General features: G+C 36.4%; 1 protein-coding gene and 1 long non-coding RNA gene across 6 annotated transcripts in view; both read right to left on the bottom strand.

The window, feature by feature from the left end:
• Positions 1–26,605, bottom strand: part of LOC105336522 (neurobeachin) — an 86,294-nt gene that overhangs the window by 41,861 nt on the left and 17,828 nt on the right. For 4 of the 5 annotated variants that reach the window (XM_066077214.1, XM_066077212.1, XM_066077213.1 and 1 more), the window contains exons 26-39: positions 26,332–26,512; positions 25,858–26,030; positions 25,620–25,727; positions 25,295–25,442; positions 24,778–25,161; positions 23,929–24,075; positions 23,343–23,774; positions 22,829–23,248; positions 22,576–22,702; positions 22,349–22,457; positions 21,359–21,528; positions 20,984–21,105; positions 20,041–20,181; positions 19,686–19,822 (exon numbers count right to left, since the gene is read on the bottom strand). In XM_066077214.1, coding sequence (XP_065933286.1) covers positions 19,686–19,822; positions 20,041–20,181; positions 20,984–21,105; positions 21,359–21,528; positions 22,349–22,457; positions 22,576–22,702; positions 22,829–23,248; positions 23,343–23,774; positions 23,929–24,075; positions 24,778–25,161; positions 25,295–25,442; positions 25,620–25,727; positions 25,858–26,030; positions 26,332–26,512 — 2,799 coding nt within the window. The remainder of the gene's footprint in view (positions 1–19,685; positions 19,823–20,040; positions 20,182–20,983; positions 21,106–21,358; positions 21,529–22,348; positions 22,458–22,575; positions 22,703–22,828; positions 23,249–23,342; positions 23,775–23,928; positions 24,076–24,777; positions 25,162–25,294; positions 25,443–25,619; positions 25,728–25,857; positions 26,031–26,331; positions 26,513–26,605) is intronic. The other variant, XM_066077215.1, reaches the window with a different exon arrangement.
• On the bottom strand, positions 1,742–19,671 carry LOC105336520 (uncharacterized). The gene is made up of 3 exons (XR_002200468.3): positions 19,193–19,671; positions 16,200–16,262; positions 1,742–1,801 (listed from the first exon to the last, which is right to left on the bottom strand). It is a non-coding gene; the product is annotated as an uncharacterized lncRNA (long non-coding RNA).

Raw genomic sequence — 26,605 nt, forward strand, 5'->3', positions numbered from 1 at the left:
ACTAAATCAGTTAGAGATTCGTAACTACAAAAGTGATCCCTAATTACAAGAGATTGACATCCCTGACAACACTACAGCAACAACAAAAAATCCTCGACTACATCAGATAGACATCTTTATATCCCTTCCTATTAGATATTTTGACTATACATATCTGAATACAACAAAAAGACATCAAAGACGATCTATGGACGAAGCGTATTCTCATGTCAGATTAAGGAATGAAAATAAGTATAGGTCATCTACAAAAGGTCAAGGTAAATATGGGTTATGACCTTACCACTGCAAAAGGTTAAAAGAATGTAGAAATGAACATAAAAATAGATTGCATAGTATAACTTGGTGGAAATAGTCAATTAAAAAGCGTGATATTAAAAGAACAATTTCTTTTTAATGTTTATATGTCTGGAGCCTTTTCTAAGGCGTTGTTTTGTTAAAAATTTGATATATTTTCTATATATATCATCAGTTATATTCTTTTCCGATGTTGTTTCCTTGTGTGGCCAAATACATTCGCAATTCTCTGTAACAGACTGTCGCCTAGCGGTGAACGGTTTAGGTATGCGTCTTACAACCTTACTAAACAAATCATGGCGACAAAAAAAAACAGGCCCCGTTAAAAGGTCTATACTGGAGGAAGACATCCGCTGACCGATGTCCGGCGCCGAGTGACCCTGACCCCGCGCCATTATACATCATCTGATGACATTTAATGTGGGTCATCTTGGCCATAATCTTTAAAATGTTTCATTTCTAAATTTACCTTTCATATCATTTTGGTATTTTCGCTTGCATCAAAGTAAGTTTTAATATATTTCCGTTGGAGGCATAGCCAATATTTTTTGTATACCATTGAGATTTTACTCAATCGGTTTCTTTGGGCCTTTGAGAGGTTCCTTCTACACGAACTCATGAGCTATAGTTTGGCTATACTTTGGTCGCCTTGTTAAACAAAACAGTGTAGGGACCACACAAGCAAACTACTAAATAAGTAGAATATAATAAAAGTGGCTTTATTTCCCCCATCACAAACCGCTGTGGTCATCCATTAAGTACAGTAGATAGTACTACATACAGATAGACATGGACCGAGTCATAGGGCCGGCGACACACAGTCCGAAACTGACCACCACGGCGTGTAGCTATTGCCAGACCCTGTCCATTCCACGAGTGACAAATTGACTCCCATCTGTCATATTATTGAAAAGTTATGATGTATAAATGTTACAAACGAGCAGGCGGGCCTCGGCGGTAGACGGATATAGAAGATGACACTTATGTAGATGACAATGATGAGCGAACAAGTCCCGAGTCATATCACACACACTCATTTATATCTTTCTAACTTAATAAACTAAAGCTGCAATTAAACTCTCGAGCTTCTTAAATGTAACAAATTATACTCTATAATTCATGTCGTATACTATTTTCAATGTCAAGATATGAAGGAAGCAGGGATCATCCCTTCCCCCTTTTAATGCAGCAAAACTTAGTATTCCAATGTCCATTTTAAAAAACATACAGTTTTTAGCGTACAGTATTTTCTATTGTTCAATATCTTTATTGGGGGGGGGGGGGTATTTGATAAAATAACCCTATAAAAAGGCCTCGCACACAACATACAATACCCTTCATCTTAAGTTTTGACAAACCAATAGATATAGTACTCATTACCTGGACCTGAGGCCGACTCAGGTGTGATAACTTACCTGACCAGTGACGCCCACACCCAGGTCAAATGCCGAGCAGGCCCCCCGTCGCCTGGACGCTCCATTAACTGTCCCCTCCTGTCACTCACAGCCTGTAATGAACACATAAAAACATAAAGGCATTAATACTGCACTAATTCGCTTCTTCACCGTGTAAATAAGTGGCATAGTCAACTAGATGGTGTCTTCTGAACATGGGGGACAATCGGTACAAGCTTCCCAAGCCGATCATATATTACACATTTCTAAAACTACATGAGGTTTACAAATTCGTAAAATGTTACAAACACTTCACAATGCAAACAGTTAAAAAATCATAACCAAATGTAGGTACACGCAGTTATAACTATCATCTGATTTAATTCTTTAATCTAAGAATATTCCGCCTGTCAATGTCAAAGTATTTATATGTGTCAGAATGTGGCAGCTTCAGAAGCCGAGTTTCCTCTGCACCCAGTCAACCAGATCTCTCGCCCTCCCTTCTACAGGAGCTGAACATTTCCTAAATCTCTATAAATATATACTTAAATTCCATAAAAACGTGCCATAAATCACAGACAACATTCAAAGGAAAAAACCTCTTTAAATTTAATTTTTCATATAACAGTGCATAGGGTCCCCGACATTCTTTCCCAATTAGATACACTCATAAATTTACATAGACACTTTATACCAATGTAATCTCCAAAACTGATGTCTACCATGGAGCAAAAAAAACTATCTCGATCCTCAAATTTGATTCTGCGCTTGGTTTTATCGCAGGAATAAATCAGCTTATTATTATTTGAGCGGTAGGTGGCCGAGACATATATAACCAATGTTGTTTAACCAACTCTCTCTCTCTCTCTCTCTCTCTCTCTCTCTCTCTCTCAAAAACGGATCTTGAGTCATAAAGTATAAAGAGTTTTTGCTCGGAGCTTTAAATGACGATGATAAATTATAGAAAATGCATCATTGATACAAAAACGCTGCTATATAACTATTTAATGGATATCGTCAATACCCTCACGGCACTATTGGACCCGTGTAACGATGAAAAAGTCTCGAATTATTTAGAAAAAAGGTTGTCACGGGGAAATACCTGCTGCTGATGCAGGCCCGAGGGGAGGCAGCTAATTACAGACAGACAGGTGCTTGTGTCATCCGCGCAATAAACAGGTAAAAAACGAATGAAAGCTGTCGCAAGCTCGGAAAACACACACAGTCCACACCGGCGAAAATCTACATAGTTTATCAGACGGGGTGAAATATGGACATCATTTAAGTACGCCTTATTGCTCTGCTGTTGTTTCTCTTTGTTTTCTGCAATAAATAAAGAAAACGAAAACATTACATTTTCAATTATACCTCCCTGGTTGAGCTGGTAGTAAAAAACGTATGGAGAAACCATTACTTTTCATTGCGTTAATAAAATTCATTTTCTTGCAGGAAATAAAATAAATATTGATTCAAGGGGTTGCGCATTCACTTGATAAAGATCTAAAAATTACAGCAATAGTTTCTGGAAAATTGCTACTTCTCTCGATCCGTTCGCTACTTAAATGCAAATTTGCCGCTATCGAAGCGGGGCTGTCGTATTAAGGGTCATTTAAGCGTAGTTAAATAAATTCTAATTACAGTTTGATACAGTGGAATTGAAGATAATTAAGGCTCTGTATCCATTGTAAAGATAATCAAGATAAACATTGCGCACAAAATCGATTGAAGGATGTCCGCTGAACGGCAAAACGCTATTTCCCCCGAAGTCCGCTCAGAGAAAATGCTAGCATATTTATTAATCAACGTTGCAAAAAAGAGAAAAAAAATCAAATCAAAACACCAGTCCCCCTACTTTTTATAATGTAAAATAGTACTGTAACTTTTTTTGAATTTTTGCATCACTAAATTAATACAGGTTATATTGTTCACTATGTAAATGTATGGAGTTTTTATGTTAATCTATTTATAGTATCGAAAATTCAAACGATTTTTTCTACAAAAATCAGCAAATTCCATCGTGGATCTATTTGATAATTGATGAGTGCAATCCATAATATTTTTATCCAAATGTTTCCATAATAGAAGTTTTGCTCGAATAAGCCCTAGAGATTAACTAAAACGAACGGCTTTGGGATCTTATACACATGATAATTTGGAGATGACGAGTTTAGGATAATTCGATGGAGAGATGATAATGATGATGCCTCTCAATGCTAATCAAGGACTGAGAGAAACCTATACGTTATTCCAACAAAACAAGACAGTTAATTCTAGTCTGAAGTTTGCTACATCGCAACGCTATTACCAGGCTCATAAATGCTAACTTTTGGCACGCGATTTCCCGGTTAAAACTTTCTCCGTCAGATCGGGGGGCCGAGTGGTTTCCCGCGTTAAGAGGGTCTGGCTTGCTTCATAGTGTCAGTGATAATCAAGCTTATTATTTTAATTACAAAATAATAGTAAATATGCAGCGAAATGATGAATTTCTAGACTGTAGCCGAGGTTCTAGGTCTGAAGCAGATAGATCATCCGGAGAATTATGCGCCGTTGATGTTCGACTCTTTTTTCTAGGTAGGGGTCCCTCTCCTGCGTCGGCTTCTTAGGTCTGAGAGAAAACAGACAAAAAATCACAGGAAACAAACTACACGAATTCTTTTGTTTTTTAGCCGATTATCATTTCATTTATAAGTCCTATATACGTTCCGCTCCAGCCTGGCTACCGTTTGACTTAGCTCACGCCAACCTCGACAACGCTCTCTGTACTTCAAAGAAGTGATCCAACAAAGAAATCCGATGAATTTTCGAAAATTAATAATACATGTGGGATCCATTAATATTCGGTGTATTCTAATTCGATGCGACATTTAAATGTTTCGAGTAAGGGAATAAATTCGATTGGCAGATTATAGTAGGTCTGCTTTATCGGCCCCTCCATCATAATTAGTAGTGGATTCCGTGTCAGTCACGGAAGACAATCTCTGTCGCTCATTTTCTGTGGGGATTTTGGGATAATTGGCTCCTCTCTTTCTCCTATACCGCGCTCATCATTACCCGCCGTAGATGATACATTCTGAATTTCTAAATACAAGTCAACCGATGGTGGAAAAAAATTCCAAAAATTGCTCACTGTCGCCAACAGCTTTCAGACTCCCGTGTAATCTCGAGGGTCGAGAATTATCCAAGATGATGCTGCGATATAGTTCGTAAGAGTCGAGAATTTGAGTGAGATTAAAAATGACATAAATGATCAAACTTTAACAAGTTTTAAAAATCATTAACCTCTTGAACACCGATCCGTATTCACTAAAAACATCATTTTACTGATATCTACACTGCCAATATAAATACTGTGGAGCAATTCTGCCAGAAGTCTGAAACGTGAAGTGGGTACTTGGTATCTATCAAAGAGCGCCTTCTAGTCTAATAAGGGACCTGTTCAACAGATATGATGTATGTCTGTCTGTCGGTGATGATAACTAAAGGTTACGTGGTAACTAAAAGGTAATATTTAAAACATCAGTAAGCAGTTAAATCTCTCCGCGACTACACAATTAATGAGTCCGATTCCAGCTTTAAAGTCGACTATTCTCTTTATCTTAATATAGTTCCCTGGCTTCTCCAACATTAATTTTGATAAAAATTAATTATTCAATAATGGAGAAAAAGATTACATCGAATACCAAGGGCTGCCACGTCACATTTCTTGGCGAATTTTGGCGCTCGGTAAAGAGAGGTGTCAACTCGCAGAAGTAATTCACGGCTGATTATAAAACCGTGTACTTGTTGATGGAAACCTATTCGTCGGGGAGATTTATGGGAGGGTGTCTGAAGTTATGAATGAACCTGCACTCGGAGCAATTACCTCCTCTTCTGTTGAGAGGGCCCCTTAGCATCTCTTGTCGGGGATAACTGCTGTGCCTCCTTTTGTACAAAGAGTTTTCCCGGCAGGAAGTCTATTGCTTGACTCCACTGTCGATCAAATTCAACTTTTTTTTTTTAGTTTTTGCTTGTTTTGTTTTTAATTTGAAGTTGTGTATTTTTTGGAACACCGTTTTCTTCGGTATAGATATCGTGAAATGATTGATAATGGGATTAACGTTTCTATGCCTCCGCAAGAAAGGCGGTTTTATCTAACCTCGCTAATTTTTACACAAATCGTTACTATTGTAATATTGTTGCTTTTTATTAGAACATATGTTGGAAGTCATTTACTTGAGAAATAGTTCTACCAGCAACAGAAAAGAGGCTAAAAGAACATAAATGACAAACGTCGTGTCAAAAATTTGCCACAATCGCTATCACCAAATATTTCTTAACAAAGGCAATGTTAAAGTGTTTGTTTTGAATAAGGACGGGGCGATATAAACGATGATTTCTCCCACAAACTTCAAATCCTGTGTACTTTCACCGCTGTGAATCATTTGCAATTTTTGCGAGATTCCGTCTCAGTTACGCCGTAAAAATGGCAGAATTCTGTAAAACTCAGAATTAACAGACGTGCACGTCAGCCATCTGACGACAGTTAAATGAAAAGGTCGAAGATTCAAGCAAAGAAAGGGACCCGTTGTCACACGTACACACAATCCGTTCACAACTCGGAGCAAGCACCTGGCAGGGTTAGCTACATTGACAAAAGCTTCCAGCCGATTTACTTTGCTCACAGTTATCATTCGTTATGCCAAACCTCTTATCATTATCTTAATAATTATCATTTTATCATTATGACATTTTTCGTTCAAAGTAATTTTAATTAAAAAACCAAAGGATTAATAAAGTGAACCCAGTTAATATTAACAAAACATGTACTGAATTGTTTTTTAATTCTATAAAGATGGTTACTTGTATATTAAAGTATGATAATTTCATGGCCATGACACGAAATTAGCATTCATTTAAAAATAAACGTTCGCCAAAAAATCAAGAATTTACACAAATTGTGTAGTTTTTATAGGTTATAAATTACGTAAAATATCTCCCGTAATAAATCATGTTCTGTAAAAAGTAAAATCCTTATTAAGAGGGCTATTCTTAGACTTTATTTATCTCTCCTAAAAGACGACATAGATATAACTAAAACTATTTAAACTTTCTTAAAGGGATTTGGACACGATTTGAGATCAAAAAATTATATATTTTCATTTTTTATGTATAAAATGGTTTACCGGTGCATTTTAAAATGATTGACCCAAATATTGAATGTTAAAGTCAAGTTACAAGCGAGATACAGAGGTAAGAATTGGTTGTTCGAGTCTTATCGTTGTTTACAAAATATGTAATGTAGAGATTTACCATATCTTAGACAAAATGACATGTAAAAAACAATTTAAACTAACTCAATATCTTCATAAATATTAGTATCAACATAAGAAAGATACATTTGATTGAAATTAACACCAATACAATAAATATGTAAAAATGACAATATTCAAGCTTTGTTTACAAAACACAGAATTGTGAACTCTGTATCTTGCTTATAACTTGATATTTGACTTTCAAATTTTGACATAGCATTAAAAACTTCTACATTTATCTGTATAAACATTGAAAATGGAAAAATAAAATTTGAAAATTTTAAGTGAAATCGTGTCAAAGTCCCTTTAAGTTTAAATATATTTTTTAAATTTATTGGTTAATAATAATTAATGGATGAATAAATTATGTCTAAAAATTTTAGGAATATTCAATGGATAAGTTGACTATCTGACCGTCTTAAACAACAACGAAATTTTTTTAATAAATATTCCAATACATGTTAAAAAAAAAAAAAGGACAAATACCTCCATCATAACTTTAATATACAACGGACAAAAACGAAATTTTCTTAAAAAAAAAATTAATCTAAATTTACCCAATTTTCAGTGATAAATATTTCAAGATATGGGAAAAGGGAAACTTCGATAAATTTAATATTTTTAGGGGTTGTATTACTTTGACTTCCGCGGAGCTCACACAGATATGATAGAAATTTCACCTTGTCTTCTAAGGGGACTTCTCCAAACATAAATCACTTTCATTCTACTTCGGTGAAAACAATGCTAGAATGGGTGTCAAATTATTTTTAATCCAACAAAACATTTTAAATTTGTTGTTTTTTCCGGTAAAAGTAGAATTAGATGACTTCATGTTGGGTTTTAATCATGTAGAGGACATTTGTAATTTGAAGTAAAACTCGGGGAAGTCTCCAGACGGCACGTACTAACAGGGTCGCATCATTTTTTTTTATGGATGTACTCAAATTATGAAGACCAAGAATATGACCGCAATCTTTTAACACGATGTACTCCAACAATCATAATTTGTCCGTAATTTCTGCATCTAGATTCTGGAGAATGATAAAAGGGAGAGAAAGTCAGACATTTTCATTAACATTTCAGTCCCGGAATAGAATAAATACGATAACTATCTATCAAAATTTTCACACAGCTCCTCGGGGACCGGACGGAGAGAAAAGTCCGTCTGAACGAGCAGACGATGATGAGCAAACAAAGGGCAGACGACATCCGAGCTCCATTTACCCGCTAATTTTGTAAGCAGACGACAGCAGGGAGTACCCCGGATAAACATATGACAAAGTCAGAAGGAGCGAAACAACAAACAGTTGGGGAACACCCAGGGACAGACAGAAGCTCCAGCTCTCCATCGTCGCCTCGGGACGACGCAACATGTAATTAGGACTTCGTATTTCTCCCATACCATTTTGCAGTACGGTTTTATTTGTATTTTTCAGGGTGCTTTTTTTATTTGTGATCTCCTGGGTGGCAATCGGATCTATAGAGAATTCTTTCTCTCTCCCATTTTAGATATATAATTCCTATAATACTGCAGAGAACTCGAAAAGTTTTCAATCTCGACATGAGACAAAGTCCTATTTATAATATTGGGGATATTTTCACTTTCCTTTCGTCTTATACTCTTTGGCTTTCCGTGACAAAACCTTACTCTTGACAATTTAGAGTGCACAGCCATTAACGATTCCTTATAAATCTGGTACCCTTCCCCCACAGATCCCGCGGCGTGGGTCACTGAACAAATCTACGACAGAGCAAGATCACAGACCACGGGCTAGACCCCTACCCCAATCAATCACCAGGAGTAACCCAATCCGGCCACGGCCTGATTTACGGCGCTAAACTACACCACTGGAAACGATTATAATATAGTGTGAGGCTTTACGACACTGAGGCCCTGAAATTATGACATATTTGAGGGTATCTATCCCCGCTGAACTAAGAATAGTTTGTTTTTGATGTATGAAATTCACAGCCGGTTTTTAACACGTGATGGCCTAAAAGGCACTCACCCGAAGAAATTATCTTTTAATTTGAAACTTTAGAACATAATCGCGCGTTATTACCAATAATGAGGGAAAACAGAAAGAACACTTAAATTTTTTGGAACTACCGATCAGTGAACATTTTTGTTATGATTACTGTTATAGAGGTAATGCTGTTGTATATTTTATTACATGTCGATAATTGTACTTCTTCAATGGCAAATTTTCATCAAAAGTAATTTCACGATTGCAAGTTAAACAATTCATTGAATTAATGAGTTTTTGTTTCGTACAACCGTTGGTTTTGGTTATCAAGCGAAATACGCAAATCATTTTTCCTTGAGAAAAAAATAAATGTAAACAATTTTCCAAGCGATGTTTAATTTTATCTAATTTCAGTGCGGATAAATTATTTTTTTTTAAATACATTTCCTGTCAGGAAATTTTTGGAAAACAGTTCTTGCATAAATTTTGACATAACCCTTGTTCGAATGATCCATGTTCAAGTTCCTAAATACTTTTAAATTCAGGTCGAGTTCAAATCTGTGCTGAACGTCCTGTGTCACGTAAAACATTTGTGATTTATAAAATAAAAGTACAATTAAAAATTGTTAATTTTCTGTCCCTCTATCTTTACATGTGTTTGATGTTTTTGTTTTTGTATTTGTGGTTATTTTCTCAGTTTGTAAACTGTTCAAGGCACAAAACGAAGCAAATTGTCGAATAAAACAACTGTCACTTTAATAACTTATGTGAACTAGTTGTTGATGTCGAACATGCATTACAACGGGTTGCTTCCGTACGATTCGGTCCCGTATACCATTCCATGCAAAATGTCTCATTTATTTAAATCAGATAAAGAAATCATAAACATGCAGAGGCTTTTGAAAAATCGTTAAAACTAACTCAAATTTAGCCCGCTGTTTGGGGGACGGAAATGGAATATAAAAGACACCCGTTCATTAGAGAATACCGCGTACAACAGCCATGACGTAACAATGACACAGTACAATGGCTGAAAACATTTAAACTCTCGTAAATTTTATAATTTGTCTTTGAAAATACGGGATATTTTATTTGGATGTAATTTTCTGATATAATCTACAAACACACAGTAAAGTAAAATGATTGTTTAACAATCGTTAATGAGTCGGATGGGTCGTAAAACACCCGTATCTGCCGTAGCAGACGATTTATGGTGACATGTCGCAAAAGGCATGTCATTGGATAGATTCTTGCAAAAGATAATATGCGCTTTTAAAAATCCGCGCTAAATCATAGCCCGCTATTCTGTTTCAGCCATCCATGAATAATGATTTTGTTCTAAAGTGTTGGTAGTCCTCAAACCAAAACAGTCAATCTGCTAGCAGTCACTACAGTGTATTTACAGTGCATAAAAGAATCATCAATTATGACAGATTGAGACTCGGGGTATTTTCGCTTAATCAATTAATGACAGTAAAACGCTTAGAGCTCAAACATAAGAGGCCAGATATCGCGCTAATGCATCGAGATTACTGTGATTATCTCAGAGACCATCAACCCAGAGACAAAAATCAAAACAAAACATTAACAAAAATCGAACACGAGCTCTCTATTTCCGAATTCTGAGATTCCAAACATCTCTACAATGCGAAAATTGTAATTTTTTAAGTTTATTTCTTACATCAGTTTTAAACAAAATTTTAAAAAGTCGAAATATTCCGCTGATTTACGATGGGTGTAGAGTTCCGGAGGCGAAATGTCCCGGTGCCGGATCAATACTGTTTCTTATCTCAACCCAAAGAAACTCAATAGCCACTCACAGGTCGAGATCGGCATTGTTATACCAGGGCTGCACAGACCTGGAATTGCAGCAGGTTTATCTGGGGAGGAATCGCCAAGTCTGTAAATCAGTGTGCACTACTTCAAACAGATCACCGTGTTCGATTGAGATATCAAGTACCAAGACTTGTAAAAAACTCTTACAGGCTCAAATAATACCCAGGATTAACTCTCGAAGGCCAATATATGCTAATAAGGCCATAAACCAAAACTGTCTAAGTAACAAATGAGCAGGAACAGCGCTGCAGAACTTCAAAGGAAAGAGCCGACATTCTATGCCAATACAGTGTGCAACTCGTGCAAGACTTTGCAAGAAGCCAGACTTCGGGAATTTCACAAAACTCCATGGCCTACTATTTGGCGAAAAGAATTTTGGTGATGCCAGATTCAGCAACAAGCGTCAATCAAACCCGGATTCCTGTCAAGTTTTTCTGAGACAATGACAATCCTATCTTATCTCTGATAATCTGCACATCTGGATGCAGTTCCCCGAATTTTTAGCTTTGTTTTTTGTGTGGTCCTGCTTGTTTTAACGAATTATTCAGTTGAAAAATAGGAAGAATCTCACGTTTTTCTTACTCATTCTGTACACGTTGAAATGTTAGCTTTGTTCATTTCATCATCAATTTTTCACGTTTACAACTACCTTTTATCTATCCTTATCAATTCCAATACAATATAAAGTCAATCATGGGGGGAAATTACAAAGCAAAACAGGAATTCAGACGCAACCAAGCGCTTTGACTTTTTTCCGGTCTCTGAGGCCGGGTTGAAATCTTCACGCTCTTTTGTCGCGTGTTGTCCCTTCCATGATTTATGAAATGCGCTATAAAGTGTCGAGAAGTAGATGGTTATAGCGAGCACATCGCGGGTGGTTCCAGGGCCCCGCCGACAACAGTTAATCAACCGGCTTTAATACGATATGCCTTTCTTGTCAGAAGGGTAAAAACACAGCATTTATAGACTTCTAAACATACTAACGTAGGTAAATGCTTAACAAACCATACAATCATTGGTTTATTCTTGGTTTTTTTTTTTAAATAACCGGATGTACATTCGCCTAAAAGTTCTAAATATGTTTTGAATTTGAAAAGCTTTTAAACGTGTCGTTTGAAACTTTTATAGAACAAAGCGTCTTACTGTTCTAAATTACATGTAGTTTCCACAATACGTGAAGATTATTCCATTTACATACATGTTATAGCCAAATTCATTACCACTTGTTTGGGTTTGCAGACATTCTAGTTGTCATCTTATATTCAATGTAGGAGGACTCTTAAATTACCCAAATACCGGCACTTTATTGGAAGTGATAACCTAATACACGTATTAAATTTAATTGCCAAAAATCTAAGACAATGTTGAAAGGAAATACACCCGCGATAAGAATCTCTTTTAGAAGAGGTCTCCTCCCACCTATAAACTAAAGATGGCAGCATCGGGGGCCTCTCCGAATAGGGCCATCCCTTCTGTTCCGTAAGACAACTGGCTTTGTCCGACCTTCTCCTTTAATACATCGGGCGCGATCTTGGGCGTATGTCTCCCATATATTTTAAGTGTCAACTACGGTAAGACGAGACCAGAATCGGATTCGGTCGGCGATAACATCTTGCGACAACAGTGCCAAGCCGCTTTATGAACATTAATCGACATATATATTGTCAAATATTAAAATATGATGGACCCAACACAGCGCTGACATATTGTTTGGGGGCTATACAATGATGCGTTTAATTGAAGGTTTAAAAAAAATAACCGTGTATGCAATAGGAATATTAGATTTCAAGTTTTAATTTTCTGACATACACGAGTCAGATATTTTACGTTTAAAAATACGATATTTAGATTGAAAATCCTAAAGCGTTCAAGTTGGCAAAAAAAGAGAGAAAACCCCTTCAGTTTATATATTTACTGTTGAGGATTAAGAATTGGCGTCTCGGATACTGGGAACAAAACGGTATGATGCTTAAAATCACAATCAATAAAAATCACAATTTTTGTTCATTCGCGAAAAAGAACAAAATACTTGTGACGTACTGACAGTTAAAAATGTATCTCATTTGCAGAACAAATGAATCTTAAAAACTTCCTCAATCAGCGGATTTTCGGAGAGACAAAGAAAGCCAATTAGGAGATGCAGTTTGTCTCTGGAAATAGCGAGCGAGGCTGACCATTTTCAGGGATGAGGAGGGTCGGGCGCTGATGAAGTCTGACGTTCAGAAAGGCCTCGTCAGATCCAATTTTCCGTTAGAACGATGACGAGTTCTACATTTCCGCATAAAATATGCTTCAGACAACGACGAATTGATCTCGCTTACGTCATTACCATCTTGTCGTCGTTCCATTGCCAAAAGGTTACCATTCTTGCGCCACAAAGGTTTTTTTTAATGTCTTGAACAAAATATATATCAAAAGAAAAAATTATTGGTAGGGTCGAAGAACTGGCTAACCGTTAGAAAATTTGCAGCACCAGTAAATATTCAAACATTGATAATTTATTAGTATGCCTCGAAAGAATAACTTGAGCAAATAAATAATCCCGAGAATCCCAAGAATACTCTGAAAACAACGCCATCGTCGAAAAATATTTAAACTAAGTATATAATAAGCAATTATAGCAACCAAATTGGGCAATTACTACATACATGTATACGTGCAGCACAGATTGAAGTCAAAACAATGTCCCAAAAGGCTGGTGAAATTAATATCACCGAGCGACAGTTGCATTTTGCAAAGAGTTGTAAATCCTAGGGATCAAACAAGGTACAAAAAAGCCCAGATTGACGCCACTAATGAGTTACTCTGAATCAAAGGTAACGGCAGGTGATTCGACTGTACATCAAACAGCTTCCTGTAGGGAATGACCTTGTGCGACCCTATGAAGTGTCCTAACGAACGGCCGAATCTTTATACAACCGGCAGAAATATTTATAGCTTATAAGCTAGAAGGTTGGTCTTATTATATAACACAACGTCAGGTTTACAAAAAATATCAATTTCTTATTTTGATTTGAAGATGATGGTGGTCTCTATCATGCACCGAATGTCTACTTGACAGAGAGAAAACTCGCATATCTACCAAGGGTTATCCACACTGATTCATTAAACAGTTTCATACAATATCATTTTGTGGAGTTATGCAAGACGTGATAAAAACGTGGTATAAAAACGTAGATAAAACCGGATGTCATTGGTTCGTCTGCTGAAGACAAAGTTCAGTCACGAGGAAGATGGTGCCATCACGCGCAGTGGTAGACTAAAGGGCTTCCGCCATGATTTCTGCTCAACATCTTTTAACTGTCTCTCTTTTTAATGACAGGGGCAAAAAATCTAATTTCTGGATGAAAAATGGTGGAATAACGAAGTTATCTCCCAAGCTTGTAGAGTTTATCATCAACCGTTTATCAAGGGGGTTGCCGTTATCGACGTCACAAAGCTACGATAAGCAGGGACTTCTATTTCTCGTTAAAAAGACACTAACTGCTTATTCTTTCCACATTCTTGTTCTGTTGTGTTGTAACAAATCTAGATAAGCACTATCAAGTAGAAATCATTCATTCTTTATTTTGCTTAAATTGGTTGATGGCAAAATGCGAAGCGTGGGTCATCTATCTCTTACAAACGTCTGCTGGCTATCATGTTTGTGACATCATCAGCACGTCCGTCGTCCCTACGCATGCTCGTGGAGATGTCACGTTGTGGTTGTATGCACTAATCGAACCCACTAAATGCATATCAGATACACTTGAGAGGAATGCAAAATCAGCCACGGACCAAACTAATTGCAATTTGCCAGAATTTAATTTAGATAAATATCCGTATTTACATCGTTTATGAGAGTATGAAATCTAATAACTGATTTTATGGTCGCTGAATATGGTGAGCATACATCTTTTAATTAAGTGTTATGTCTAGGACACCAATAAAACAGGGAGAAAACCTTTGATATTTTAGACAGCACGTTTCATAACGATCGTCCATAAAAGTTTAACATGCCTCCCACTGTCTACAGTTTGATGAGCGTTCCTAAATATCATTCCTTTAACTTTGTTTTGTCTAATTGTACATTTGTACAAAATAACCAAAAAAAAAAAATTTGGCAATATGTGTGTAAGAACAATGGAAAAGCACAAACGTTGAATTCTTTGGATTGACCAAAAACATGGATAGCATTGTTTCAAATTGGTTTTGTTGACGATAACATGTTCAAGCTGGGCCTAATTAATTACTGTTTGGCCCTCAGAATTAGCCATTAATACATCCGTATTTACAATAGTAAAAGGGAAGACAAAAATTCCACGTCACGAAAATTCTCCCCAAAAAATAAAGAATTGACTTGCACTCAGAAATGGCCATCCTTTTCAAGCCCCAGAAAGCCGCAAAATTCTATATCTTACCAACAAACAAGATGATTAAATGAAAAATTACACAAATTAATAGGCTTTACTTGTTGAGAAACATTGGAACAGAATATTAATGTGAAGTAGTAAAATTTAGGTCAAATGTTAAAACTTCATGCTATATATTTTACATTACCTAACATGCAGGTTAACAAATACCTATATGATATAGGAAGGATCGTCTTAAGGCCCATCTCCAACTATACAAATGTTCATTTGTGGCAGTTCAAAATGTAGACAAGCCATTTTACAAAATCTCATCCGTTATACGCTGATATGAGTAATTGTTGGACAATCTGTATTTCATGATTATTTCCGTCTTGCAATTCAAAAATTTAGTTAGACTTCTATTGCAGTAGATATTGATAACATTTTTTACACAACTGGCAAAAATAAAGAAACAAACAAGATTTCATTTAACAGGGTTTTTTTGGACATATTTCATTCTAATAAAACGTAGAAAATCTAAGAGAAAGGAATGAGGGCTAAGTGTCTATAACAAGATTTTGTATTGGTGAAAAACTTGTAATTAAAGACTTTAGTTTGTGTAGAAATGAATTTCCAGTAGACGGTGATAACTTAGGATTTACTCATTACTGTACATAAAGCTTTTATAAAAGCATATTGAAAACCTAACATCATGCTAAAACTTTATAAGGAGAGGATGTGCTGAAGGACATCTCATAAAGAACTGAAAGAAAGCTTGTCCCCTTGTTCATCAAATGAAGCATGGCTAAGAACAAGGCCCAGTCATAAATCTTAACTGCCTGCATATTCACTTTATATTTTATTTCATCACAAAAAGATCACAGAAAACAGATACCAGCAAACCATTTATGACACTTACTGAATTATAAGACATAACCATGTGTAAACCAGAACCTAGCAGAAACCGATAAAGGACAAATACATGTACAAGCCAAAAACTGGAGGGGAATGCAGAGAGGTGGTGGTGGTGAGAGGTGCTGATTTTTGTGTTAATTGAGTTAATTCCTTTTGTGTTAGACTACTTACATGTTAAGCCATTATCTGTCAGTGGATCTTGCCAGACGATTCTTCTTCCACACTGTGTCGGGGCTGGAATAAATGTCAGCGTTTTAGACTTCAAACTCTCACTCACCTGATGGTGCAAGTGTATGTTCAAGGAACAACATTGCAACAACTTTTGTAACGTATGTAAGATCCGATACAACACGACATATCAAGGGCATGGGGGCTGTCGATGCTATGAGTCCAGTTCTGTTTAATTAAGATTTTAATGACAAAGTACTCAGTCACTTGTTTTATTTGGAGTTCTGTATGAAATAAAAAACATTTAATGATGTTTGAGAATTCCTGAATGTCAAAGTGGAAATTAGAAAACCTGTTATAAGGTAACATTGGTAAATCATGACTTCAATTAGTTAATGTATTTTCTGTTCAATCTCACAATAGAGAAAGATTATACCCTATGAGTTCATTTCTTATCCTGGAAAGTTGAAATATATCTATTGCCATTCTTGTTTTTGAAAGGAAGGGGCTCTTCAAAATACTTTACAAAAAAGGCAATATAAATTGTGCATATTTATCAAACTTTCTGTCAAAACCAGCAAAGCAGAAAATCCGCTACTTTAACCTTTCTACATTAATTGTCTTTTAAGCATTCCCTCATGTTTACAGCCAACTCTACAGGACATGTTGACTAAAATTACAATGTCACAAAACACAGGATTTGATTAACTTATTTCAGATGCTGAGGAATCTAGTGCCCCAGAGAAAGAGAATCATTTTTTTCACCAGGGCATTCTACTCTTAAATTAAAGAAACTATTCCTGTGTGACATTTCCAGATTGAAGTGAGACCTTTTTATTAGACATGGACTTGCTGGCAATCATTAGTTTGCCTTGTTAAATTCTCTTGAAATGGACCTATTTGAGGGTCCTCCACACCCTGTGACATACTTTTTATAACTGGGGGTCACAACATTGAGATATAAAACCTTTTGTGGAGTTATTTTTCATTTGTTAGTACAGTAACACAGGCTTATAGAAGCATGCTTATAATGAATTGACATTTATAGTGAATTGATTGGTTTACACATATTGTGAAACTAACAAATAAAACAAGTTACATTTATAATTAGTGTGTTTTACTGTAATTCTTTTCAGCTCCCTTAATGAATAAAGCATCAGACCTGAAACTTATGCTGCCTTTTACTAATCAGAAACACGCAAGATTATCATAATGTTGTAGAATATAAAAGTTCATGCTGATTTTGAAATTTTTTTTCGTAAACCTTAACTGGATTCTAAACTCATTAAGTTGAATTGTCAATCTCCTATCAATTATTCAGCTTATTTCTACAGAAATCCTGAACATCGGTGCCTTAGAACCTTGCAATGGATGACATCAAAAACAAATGTGACACAGTAATTAAATATGATACATTTAACTTTTTCTTTTTTTTACTTTTTTCATTAGCTGGTGATGTACATTCAAAGATAGTTTGGTAAAATGAATTAATTTGATAATTGCAATGTAAAAGTGATAAGAATTTCAAACCAAATCAATGTCTTTCTGAAAAACATATTCAAGTATATTCCTTCAAGGTTTTTTGTGGTTTACTACAAAAACTTTTTCACACAATATAGATTTCACAGAGTTCTATGTTATGTCTTTCATGTGGTTTTAAGAAGAGGCCCTAATTGAATTTGTGCAATGATTGACTTTTTCATAAGGAATTTCTCACTGCATTGCTAATTCCTAAGTATGCTCCATCAGCTAAAATGCAGCATAATTCCCATAGTACCTGATCTGTACACAGTAGAGAGTTTAAGAACATTCCAAACATTTCTGTGTACATAGGCAGCAGAAAATGTCTTGGTAAAAAAAAATCCTCATAATTTTTGTAATGTAATTGATATTTGGGTGGTCTTATCAAAAGGTAACCTTTATTCACGTGTAGACCTTGAAAAAAAAATCATTAATAAAAGTAAAATTGATAAACCTTTTTTATTCATAATTACTAAAATGGTGCCTTTTGTGACTGGTGGATTTTTTTTCAATTTAATCTCATATTTTGTTCAGTGGATGGATGCATCAGTAATAGTAGAAAAAAATTATTTCATATCATATAGCATTGATCTTTCAATGATGAATAATACAAGGTGCTTGCCAGACAAAAGTGATACCATTTGCTGTGAATATGAAGTACCAGTAGTTCATGCTGTTTGTGAAAATTTTGTTGATGGGGAATAAAAAAAAGAAATTCAAACCAACCCACAGTTCTATTATCTTCTCAACCTGATAAATATGAATTTATTCCATCTTTGGAAAGAGTGCATGTATATAACTCAAATCATACTGAGTTGTCTTCCTTAATCTTGACCAGAATGTGACACGATTGAGAGAGTCAAACATACAGACAATATTTGGTATTAGATTATAGGAAGCAAGCTTCAACAGTAATTTTTTTAACCCCCCCCCCCTTTACAAGATGTTCTTGCCATTCCATGTATCTGACAGCATTGATGTTCATTGCTGTGATCAAAGATCTCTCAGGTTATTTGAATTTTATACTACTCAACAATGGTCTCTTTGACTCATTTTGTTTATCACATCCATTTGTTTTATTTTATCATCCAGACCTTAGATATGATGAAGTCAAATGAATGATTGGAATGATTATTCTTCAAAGGGAAAATTGTGTATACATTAATGAAGACTAATACCTAAGCCATTTATATTTAAGATAAGGAAAGTGTATGAAAAATTATTTAATTTGTTGCAGAAACTATTATTAAAAGTGTTCATTCTCTACTGTATACAGGGTTATTTTTGTGTTTAAATAAATAAAATCTGAGACATTGTGATTCACGCAGTCTTAAATTCCACGCTGACCAAAAGGGCGAAAGAGGTGTAAATAAAATGGGGGCAAATATTTCCCAGTATTCAGTATATACACCTGAGAGAGGAAAAAGTGGAAAGAGAGTGTCTCTATGTTTTCAAATACTGGAAGAGAGGATTACCATTATATAGGAACTTGGTGCTGACTCCATCACAGTTTAATCCACTTTCTGTCCATCTTCCACAACCATAGAGTACAAATGGTGAAGGGGTCCTTGAGCATCTATTTACACCTTTTCCTCCTTATTTGATGCTGCTCCAAATGTTCTATTGCTATCCATCTCCAAAACCAGCCATGGAAACTGTAATGACACTAAAAAAGAACCCTGAAAGGCAAATCCCAGTTAGTTACCCCTCACATTATTGTTCTAGGAACCCACTAAGATGACCAGCAGGGAAATTGTAAGGGTCTGTATCATTACAGCCCCCCTTTCAGCCGCTGTCAACCTCAGTATTCCCAATGTCTTGTACAAACCATCTTAAGATATCAGCCATCCTTTTCAGGAAAGCTGATACCTGGATACCTACACACTTACCCTTAGCACAAAACACCTGTATCAGCTGATTTGACTTACCTGGGCTGACACAGGTGAGACACAAACACAAAGTCAATACCTGAGCGTCCAGCTTCTTGTTTTCTTCGTTCTCTTCATCCATCTCAAAGTACATCTCTGTTTTGGTGATGGACATTGTACCGTTAATGGCCGCTCCAGGGGCGATCAGTTTACAGGAGGTGGACAATGCTACAGGGCCTGTCAAATCAAGGAACAAGAGATAAAGCCTTTTTCATCATACACATGTATTACTTACCTTGTAATTCAATTATTTCATAATCGATTACTTTACTCATTTTTTTTTTTGAAATTCATATTCGATTTCTATCCACAAAAAAAAAAAACTGATCCAAAATAGGTTTCTTAATCATTCTCACTTTTATGAGTGGATTTATACAAAATTTGTTGTCATCTACCTGCGTAATCCTGTTCAATATCTCGTTCCTCCATCAAAAGTTCCTCATCAGTGTAGTCGGGCTGAACCTGAGACCTTTTGACCTTCGACAGGTGGGCATGGAAAGCCTCTCTAGCTTGGTTTATGGCATCTTCATTCTCTCCTACAAAAAAAATCAGGTAAATCAACATGCATCAAACCCTGTAAATATCATTAAACTATTTTACTAATATTTCATAAAAGGTAGCTTAAGTATCCAAAATGAACTAAATCATTCAGCAATTTCCAGTTTATGATGTAGATTTCTTACCATGCTCTAACGCAGCCTTTAGTTTAGATTTCTTACCATGCTCTAACGCTGCCTTTAGTTTAGATTACTTACCATGCTCTAACGCTGCCTTTAGTTTAGATTTCTTACCATGCTCTAACGCTGCCTTTAGTTTAGATTTCTTACCATGCTCTAACGCTGCCTTTAGATGTAGATTTCTTACCATGCTCTAACGCTGCCTTTAGTTTAGATTTCTTACCATGCTCTAACGCTGCCTTTAGTTTAGATTTCTTACCATGCTCTAACGCTGCCTTTAGATGTAGATTTCTTACCATGCTCTAACGCTGCCTTTAGATTTAGATTTCTTACCATGCTCTAACGCTGCCTTTAGATTTAGATTTCTTACCGTGCTCTAACGCTGCCTTTAGATTTAGATTTCTTACCATGCTCTAACGCTGCCTTTAGTTTAGATTTCTTACCATGCTCTAACGCTGCCTTTAGTTTAGATTTCTTACCATGCTCTAACGCTGCCTTTAGATGTAGATTTCTTACCATGCTCTAACGCTGCCTTTAGTTTAGATTCCTTACCATGCTCTAACGCTGCCTTTAGTTTAGATTCCTTACCATGCTCTAACGCTGCCTTTAGATGTAGATTTCTTACCATGCTCTAACGCTGCCTTTAGTTTAGATTCCTTACCATGCTCTAACGCTGCCTTTAGGGTTGCTTCTGGGTGGGTTGATCCATATGGATTTTTAATCAATCGTCTTCGACGTCTTGAATCATCCTCCCAAATATCTAATCTCCAAAAATCTCTGTCACTGTCAAAAGAAACTTAAGTATCAGCCTTGTAAAAATAACAACAATCTTTAAAGCATAATGAGTAATTATCGTTTTCATGTTTGCTGTGGTATTGCTGTTAAATAGGTATTTTCTATCATTTTCGCAACATTACCCAGTAATTTCAGCAGACTTACTTGAGTACATTGTAAAACAGATGGATTTACCCAAAGCAATAAGCCTCATGTACCCATATAATGAATTGATCTACCCCTCCCTACACGTTTGCCCTACCTGTCCCCCTCGGGATGGCCCCAGGCCCCGTGTTTGTTAGTGAGGATGTTGAGTATTTTCTCTCTGATTTTGATGGCCACTGTGTGATCTCTCCGTTTGGCTGCTTTGATGAGATGATCACACATTTTCTCTTCCTCCTTTCGGTCTAACATGGTCTGAGCACAGAGGGACTAGAATATAAAATCATTTTTTGATTTTAACACATGAAGAAAATGTAGAGGCAAAAAAAAACTTTCGTAGACATATGATGGAAATGGGAAGGCGTTACAGCTTATTGTTCAAAATTCATAATTTCTTATAAAAATATTGGTTAACCAAGGATTCATTAAATTTAAATGAAAAATAAAGTAAACCAATATCTATTAAAGGGACTTGGACACGATTTGACTTAAAATTTTCAAATCTTATTTTTCCATTTTCAATGTTTATACTTATAAATATAGAAGTTTATAATGCTATGTCAAAATTTGAAAGTCAAATATCAAGTTATAAGCAAGATACGAAGTTCATAATTCTTTGTTTTGTAAACAAAGCTCGAATATTGTCATTTTTACATATGTGTTGTATAGGTGCAAGATTCAATTAAATGTATCTTTCTTTCGTTGATAATAGTATTAATGAAGATACTGAATTAGTTTAAATTGTTTTTACATGTCATTTTGTCAAAGAAATGGTATTTCTCTACATTACATTTTTTGTAAACAACTATAAGACTCGAGCTTTGTTTACATAACAATCAATTCTTACCTCTGTATCTCGCTTGTAACTTGACTTAAACATTCAATATTTTGGTCCATCATTTAAAATGCACTAGTAAACCATTTTATACATAAAAAATAAAAATAACATTTTTGATCTTAAATCGTGTCCAAGTCCCTTTATATATAAAGAACAATTTCAACATTTTCAAGATTTATACAGATGCCCTAACATATTAGAGACACCATAGCCTTTGAATGCTCAATTAACAACTCCTACAGTATTGCATACCTCAAACTCGGCATGTTTTTGTACATCTTCAGCTCGCATTCTGTTCAAAATAAACTCGGCTTCATTGGCCACCCTCACAATGTGATCCCGTGTAGCATGGGCAAGCAATCTATACAAAATAATTCCCATAGTCAAAAATGTCATTTATTCTTCCACCATTTAATTTTTCATTTAAGACTGTCATTTGTATAGCTCCATCAAACAAAATAATTATTTAGGATATGTACCTTCCTTCATTGACCAGCTCTATAAAGGCTAGCCCGGCATGTTTCTGCAGTGAGTTCTGCCATTCCTGAGAACACAGCAGCATGACTAGTTCTACCACAGAGCTACTCTGCTTCAGGGTCACTAAACCTGAAATAAACATCAATTCATGTTGTACTTGTAATATACAGTTTATAATCTTCACAGTATCAAAAGTTAAATTAGCATGCATAATAATATTGCATAATTTGTAACAAAATCATCACAATTTCTTACCTCCAATAAGCAGTTCCTGTCCATGTGAGCCAATGAGAGTCTTTGACAGGAAAGGAGCAAAGTCTACAAAGATTTCCCTCAGGAGTGGTGACACCGACCCCAGGGCCTTCTCCAGCCTCTCCGTGAGGGACTCTGGGTGTTCCCCAACCACTGCGGGCAAGTTGGCCAGGGTCTCCGGGATTCTGTTGGGCATCTGAAGCCTCTCCAGCTTGGGTCGGTCATCCTTGTTGGTGGCATGGGATGAGATTGCATGGATTGGCTTGTTGGCTTCAGCCTTCTTGTCTTCATCCTCTTTACCATCCCTCTCTTCATCCACATTAGTTGGCAACTCTGCTGCCTCTGAGGGGTTTTCTTCAGGCGCATTTTCTTGTGCAATTCCATTTTGTTTTGGTTCACTTGGTTTCTCCTCATTTCCTTTTTCTAAAAGAGAAAATGAGTTCAAGGCATACAAATTTAAATGAAATAAAATATGAGCTGAACCCTGACTGCACATCTGATTCAAACAATTTTATACCTTGTTCATTCTGTTCTTGTTGTTGTGTGTTCTCCTCTGCTGCTTCCTCCTTTGCTTCTGCAGGGGTTAGCTCAGTCTCCTCAATACCATCCCCTATCCTTTCTTCTGTTTCAATTCCTCCTTCTTTTTCATTTTCCACTTTATTTTCACTATCTTCCACATTCTCTTCACCATCCTCCACCTTCTCCTCACTATCTTCCACTTTCTCTTCCTCAGTTTTCTCAGCCTCAGCAGTGGCCTGTTCCTCAGCTCCTTCTGGCTCCTTATCTTCCTGCTTTGTTTCTTCTACTGGAGTTTCCTTCTCTGATTCTTCAGTATCTCCTTCTTCAGTATCTCCTTCTTCAGTATCTCCTTCTTCAAGTTGTGCTGAGTCGGCACTTTTGTCCAAATCCTCACTTCCTGGTGTGGCAGATCTTGTTGCAGAATCTTCATCTGAAATTAGACATGCAAATTACTCACAGGTTATGTTCTAGACTACCTACATTTGATACACAATTATATGAATCTGTTTACATGTCATTTGTTGTTCATCTTTCTACACTGCTAAGCAACTGTTCAGTACATTGTATTTGGGTTTGTACTCTACCTGTGGTGTCAGTGATGCGGACATCAGCTTTGATTTTGACTTTGGGGGATTCCTCTGCACTTTGGTCTAGGGAAGCCTCCTCTCCGTCAATCACCTCCCGGGAAACGTCGCCATCACTGGTCACATCTCCACTCTCAAACTCCTCATCTGTCACAAAACAGAGCTAGAGTTACACAACAAACCTAAAACAACAATCCTGGTGTTCAACAATTCAGAATAATTTACCTCTTTCAACCAGCATATACTGTTAAATCAGTAACTTTTGAGGGGGTCAATTTTCATGGATGGTCAATTTTTACAGGCTAATGGGGATATACATGTACCAGATGTACTTGTAAGACAGAATTTAATACTGTGTTGCATAATTTGTTGAGGATATAAATGGGTGATGGAGACCCATGAAATCCAAGAAAATTGAGCCCCCACAAAATCTAATGATTCCAAGGTATTCATTAAACTGCTATGTACTTTGTACTACATGTATTCTTATCATGAAAAGTATATGAGGTTTGAACATTAAAGTTTAAAGAACAGCAAGAAGTAGCCTGAATAGAAAGGCCTCTCACACTTTCACTGAAATGGTTCCATGCACAACAAATGTGGATATATACATGTAAGCAAGAGAATATGAAAACAACATGAAAAGAAAGATAACTCATATGTCAAAGTGATATCTGTGAAAACTGAGGAAAATGACAAGAAACCAACTGTTCAAATTGAGAGAGTGAAACAACAAGAGATGAAATAGACAGAAAAGAGAAATAAACAAGAAAGACAAAATAATATTCATGCTAGTCATCAAATATCAGGCAGCTAAGTGGGACACACAATAATAAACATCCAGGTAACCTTGCTTAGACTCAGTAGTCCCATTGTCAGTGGATTCAGACTCGCAAGTGTTAGTGTGTGTGAGCGAGTCTGACTCAGTCTCTGTGGTCTGGGTATTGGGGTCCACCAGGATCTCATCATAGCGACTTCGACTTCCACTCAACATCTCGGACAGCACACTGCCCCCTCCATCGTCTGCCGCTATGATTGCCTGGTAGGTGGCCTGGTCTAGAGGCTTGTGTTGAAGGTCCCCTGGGACCTGCTCTCCGTCCGACCTCTCCTCTTCACTACTTGATCTAACTCCATTCTCTGTATGCTTAGACTTTGCTACCTGTATTCCTGATTTAACACTTCCATTTTGAGGTCCTTCCAAAAGTGGTCTTAGGTTTTGCAATATTGTTGAGGCTTGTTGAACAAACAAATTTTCTTATGTGTAATCACAATACACCTGATTTTTGCCCTACATTTCGAGAAGACAGAAAATTTGACTCTTTGATTAGTATGACAATATGTACAATAGATTACAGGTATGACTTACCTGAGGGTGAGTTGATGGACATTCTGTGTGAGGTGGGTGTGGCTGCCAGACTAGGGGGCTCCAAAATGTCCCTGTACTTAGATACCATCAACACTGAGGTGAAGTATACAATGGCGAGGGCCAGGAACTGTGCTTGTTTTGTTTCTTCCTACAAACAAAAAAATTCAATATATAAAAAGTACTGACAATCATCTAAAACATTCAAAATGTTTCAATAAATTATTATTTCAGAGGTCTTAGAAATTGTCAAGTAGGGGTGGGGGTGTTATTATAGTAAGTAAAACTATGTAACATAACGTGCATTGAGAACAATAGTGGGACTTACCACATCTCTGTACACTACGGCTCTCAGTCGGTTAACATCCGTGTCCTGTAGAAGCTTATCAAAGTCCTTGATGGGGGACACCTGTTCATTCAGATTCTCCACTATATTCTACAAATTCATTAAACCAATTTAAAAATCACCGACCATCATGAAAATCATTGAACTGAATCTAACTGCATGTTTTATTCATGAAATCAGAGAAAATCTTCATTAGAACCACTATCAACTGTGGTCATACCCTTTCTGTGGGGTGAGAGGCCATGATAAGTGCCTGTATGGGGTCTGTCCCATTATAAGTCTTAGACCCCCTCAGACTGCTACTGGAGGGAGAGGCTGAGGGTGTGCTGGGAGGGGATCTAAAGTTGGACCGGTGGCGACACTCCAGGCAATTCCTCACCGCAGAAGTACATACTGTCAACAACACACAAATCCTTTCTTATTGTTTTTTAATTAGTTATTCAAAATATCTCAAGTATTTCACATCATTACAAAAACAAATTCTGTTTTAGATGATGAAATATTACACAATTACAAGTCCATTTTTGCAACTACAAGTAATGCTTTCTCATAACATTTAACAAAAACAAGGGCAATAAATGAACTGTTTGTTAGTGATAAACAATTGCATAAATGAAGTTCCTTGTGTATCTTGTGAATTTTGTTACATGCAAATGAAACTTGGTTTTATACTGTATTTTCTGAAGAATCTTACCCAGTCTGAGACACTGCCTCAGGATTCCACCAGCAGGCATGTTCTTCTCCTGTTCCAACTCGGCAAAGTTGGTGGAGCTGGCAAACACCAGGACGTCTGTCAGATTCATGATCCTCTGGAGGATGGACACCGCCTGCTCAATGCTCAGTCCCTGGGTCGGCTCCAGTATCTCCACCTCTCCCTGAAAATCAAACAACATCAGATAGAAGTTTTTAAAAATATACAACCCTTTTTACTTCAAAATTAACAACATTTTTTCATTCAAAAATATTTA

The sequence above is a fragment of the Magallana gigas genome, chromosome 2 (genome assembly GCF_963853765.1).
Source record: "Magallana gigas chromosome 2, xbMagGiga1.1, whole genome shotgun sequence".
In the NCBI taxonomy this organism is placed as follows: Eukaryota; Metazoa; Mollusca; class Bivalvia; order Ostreida; family Ostreidae; genus Magallana; species Magallana gigas.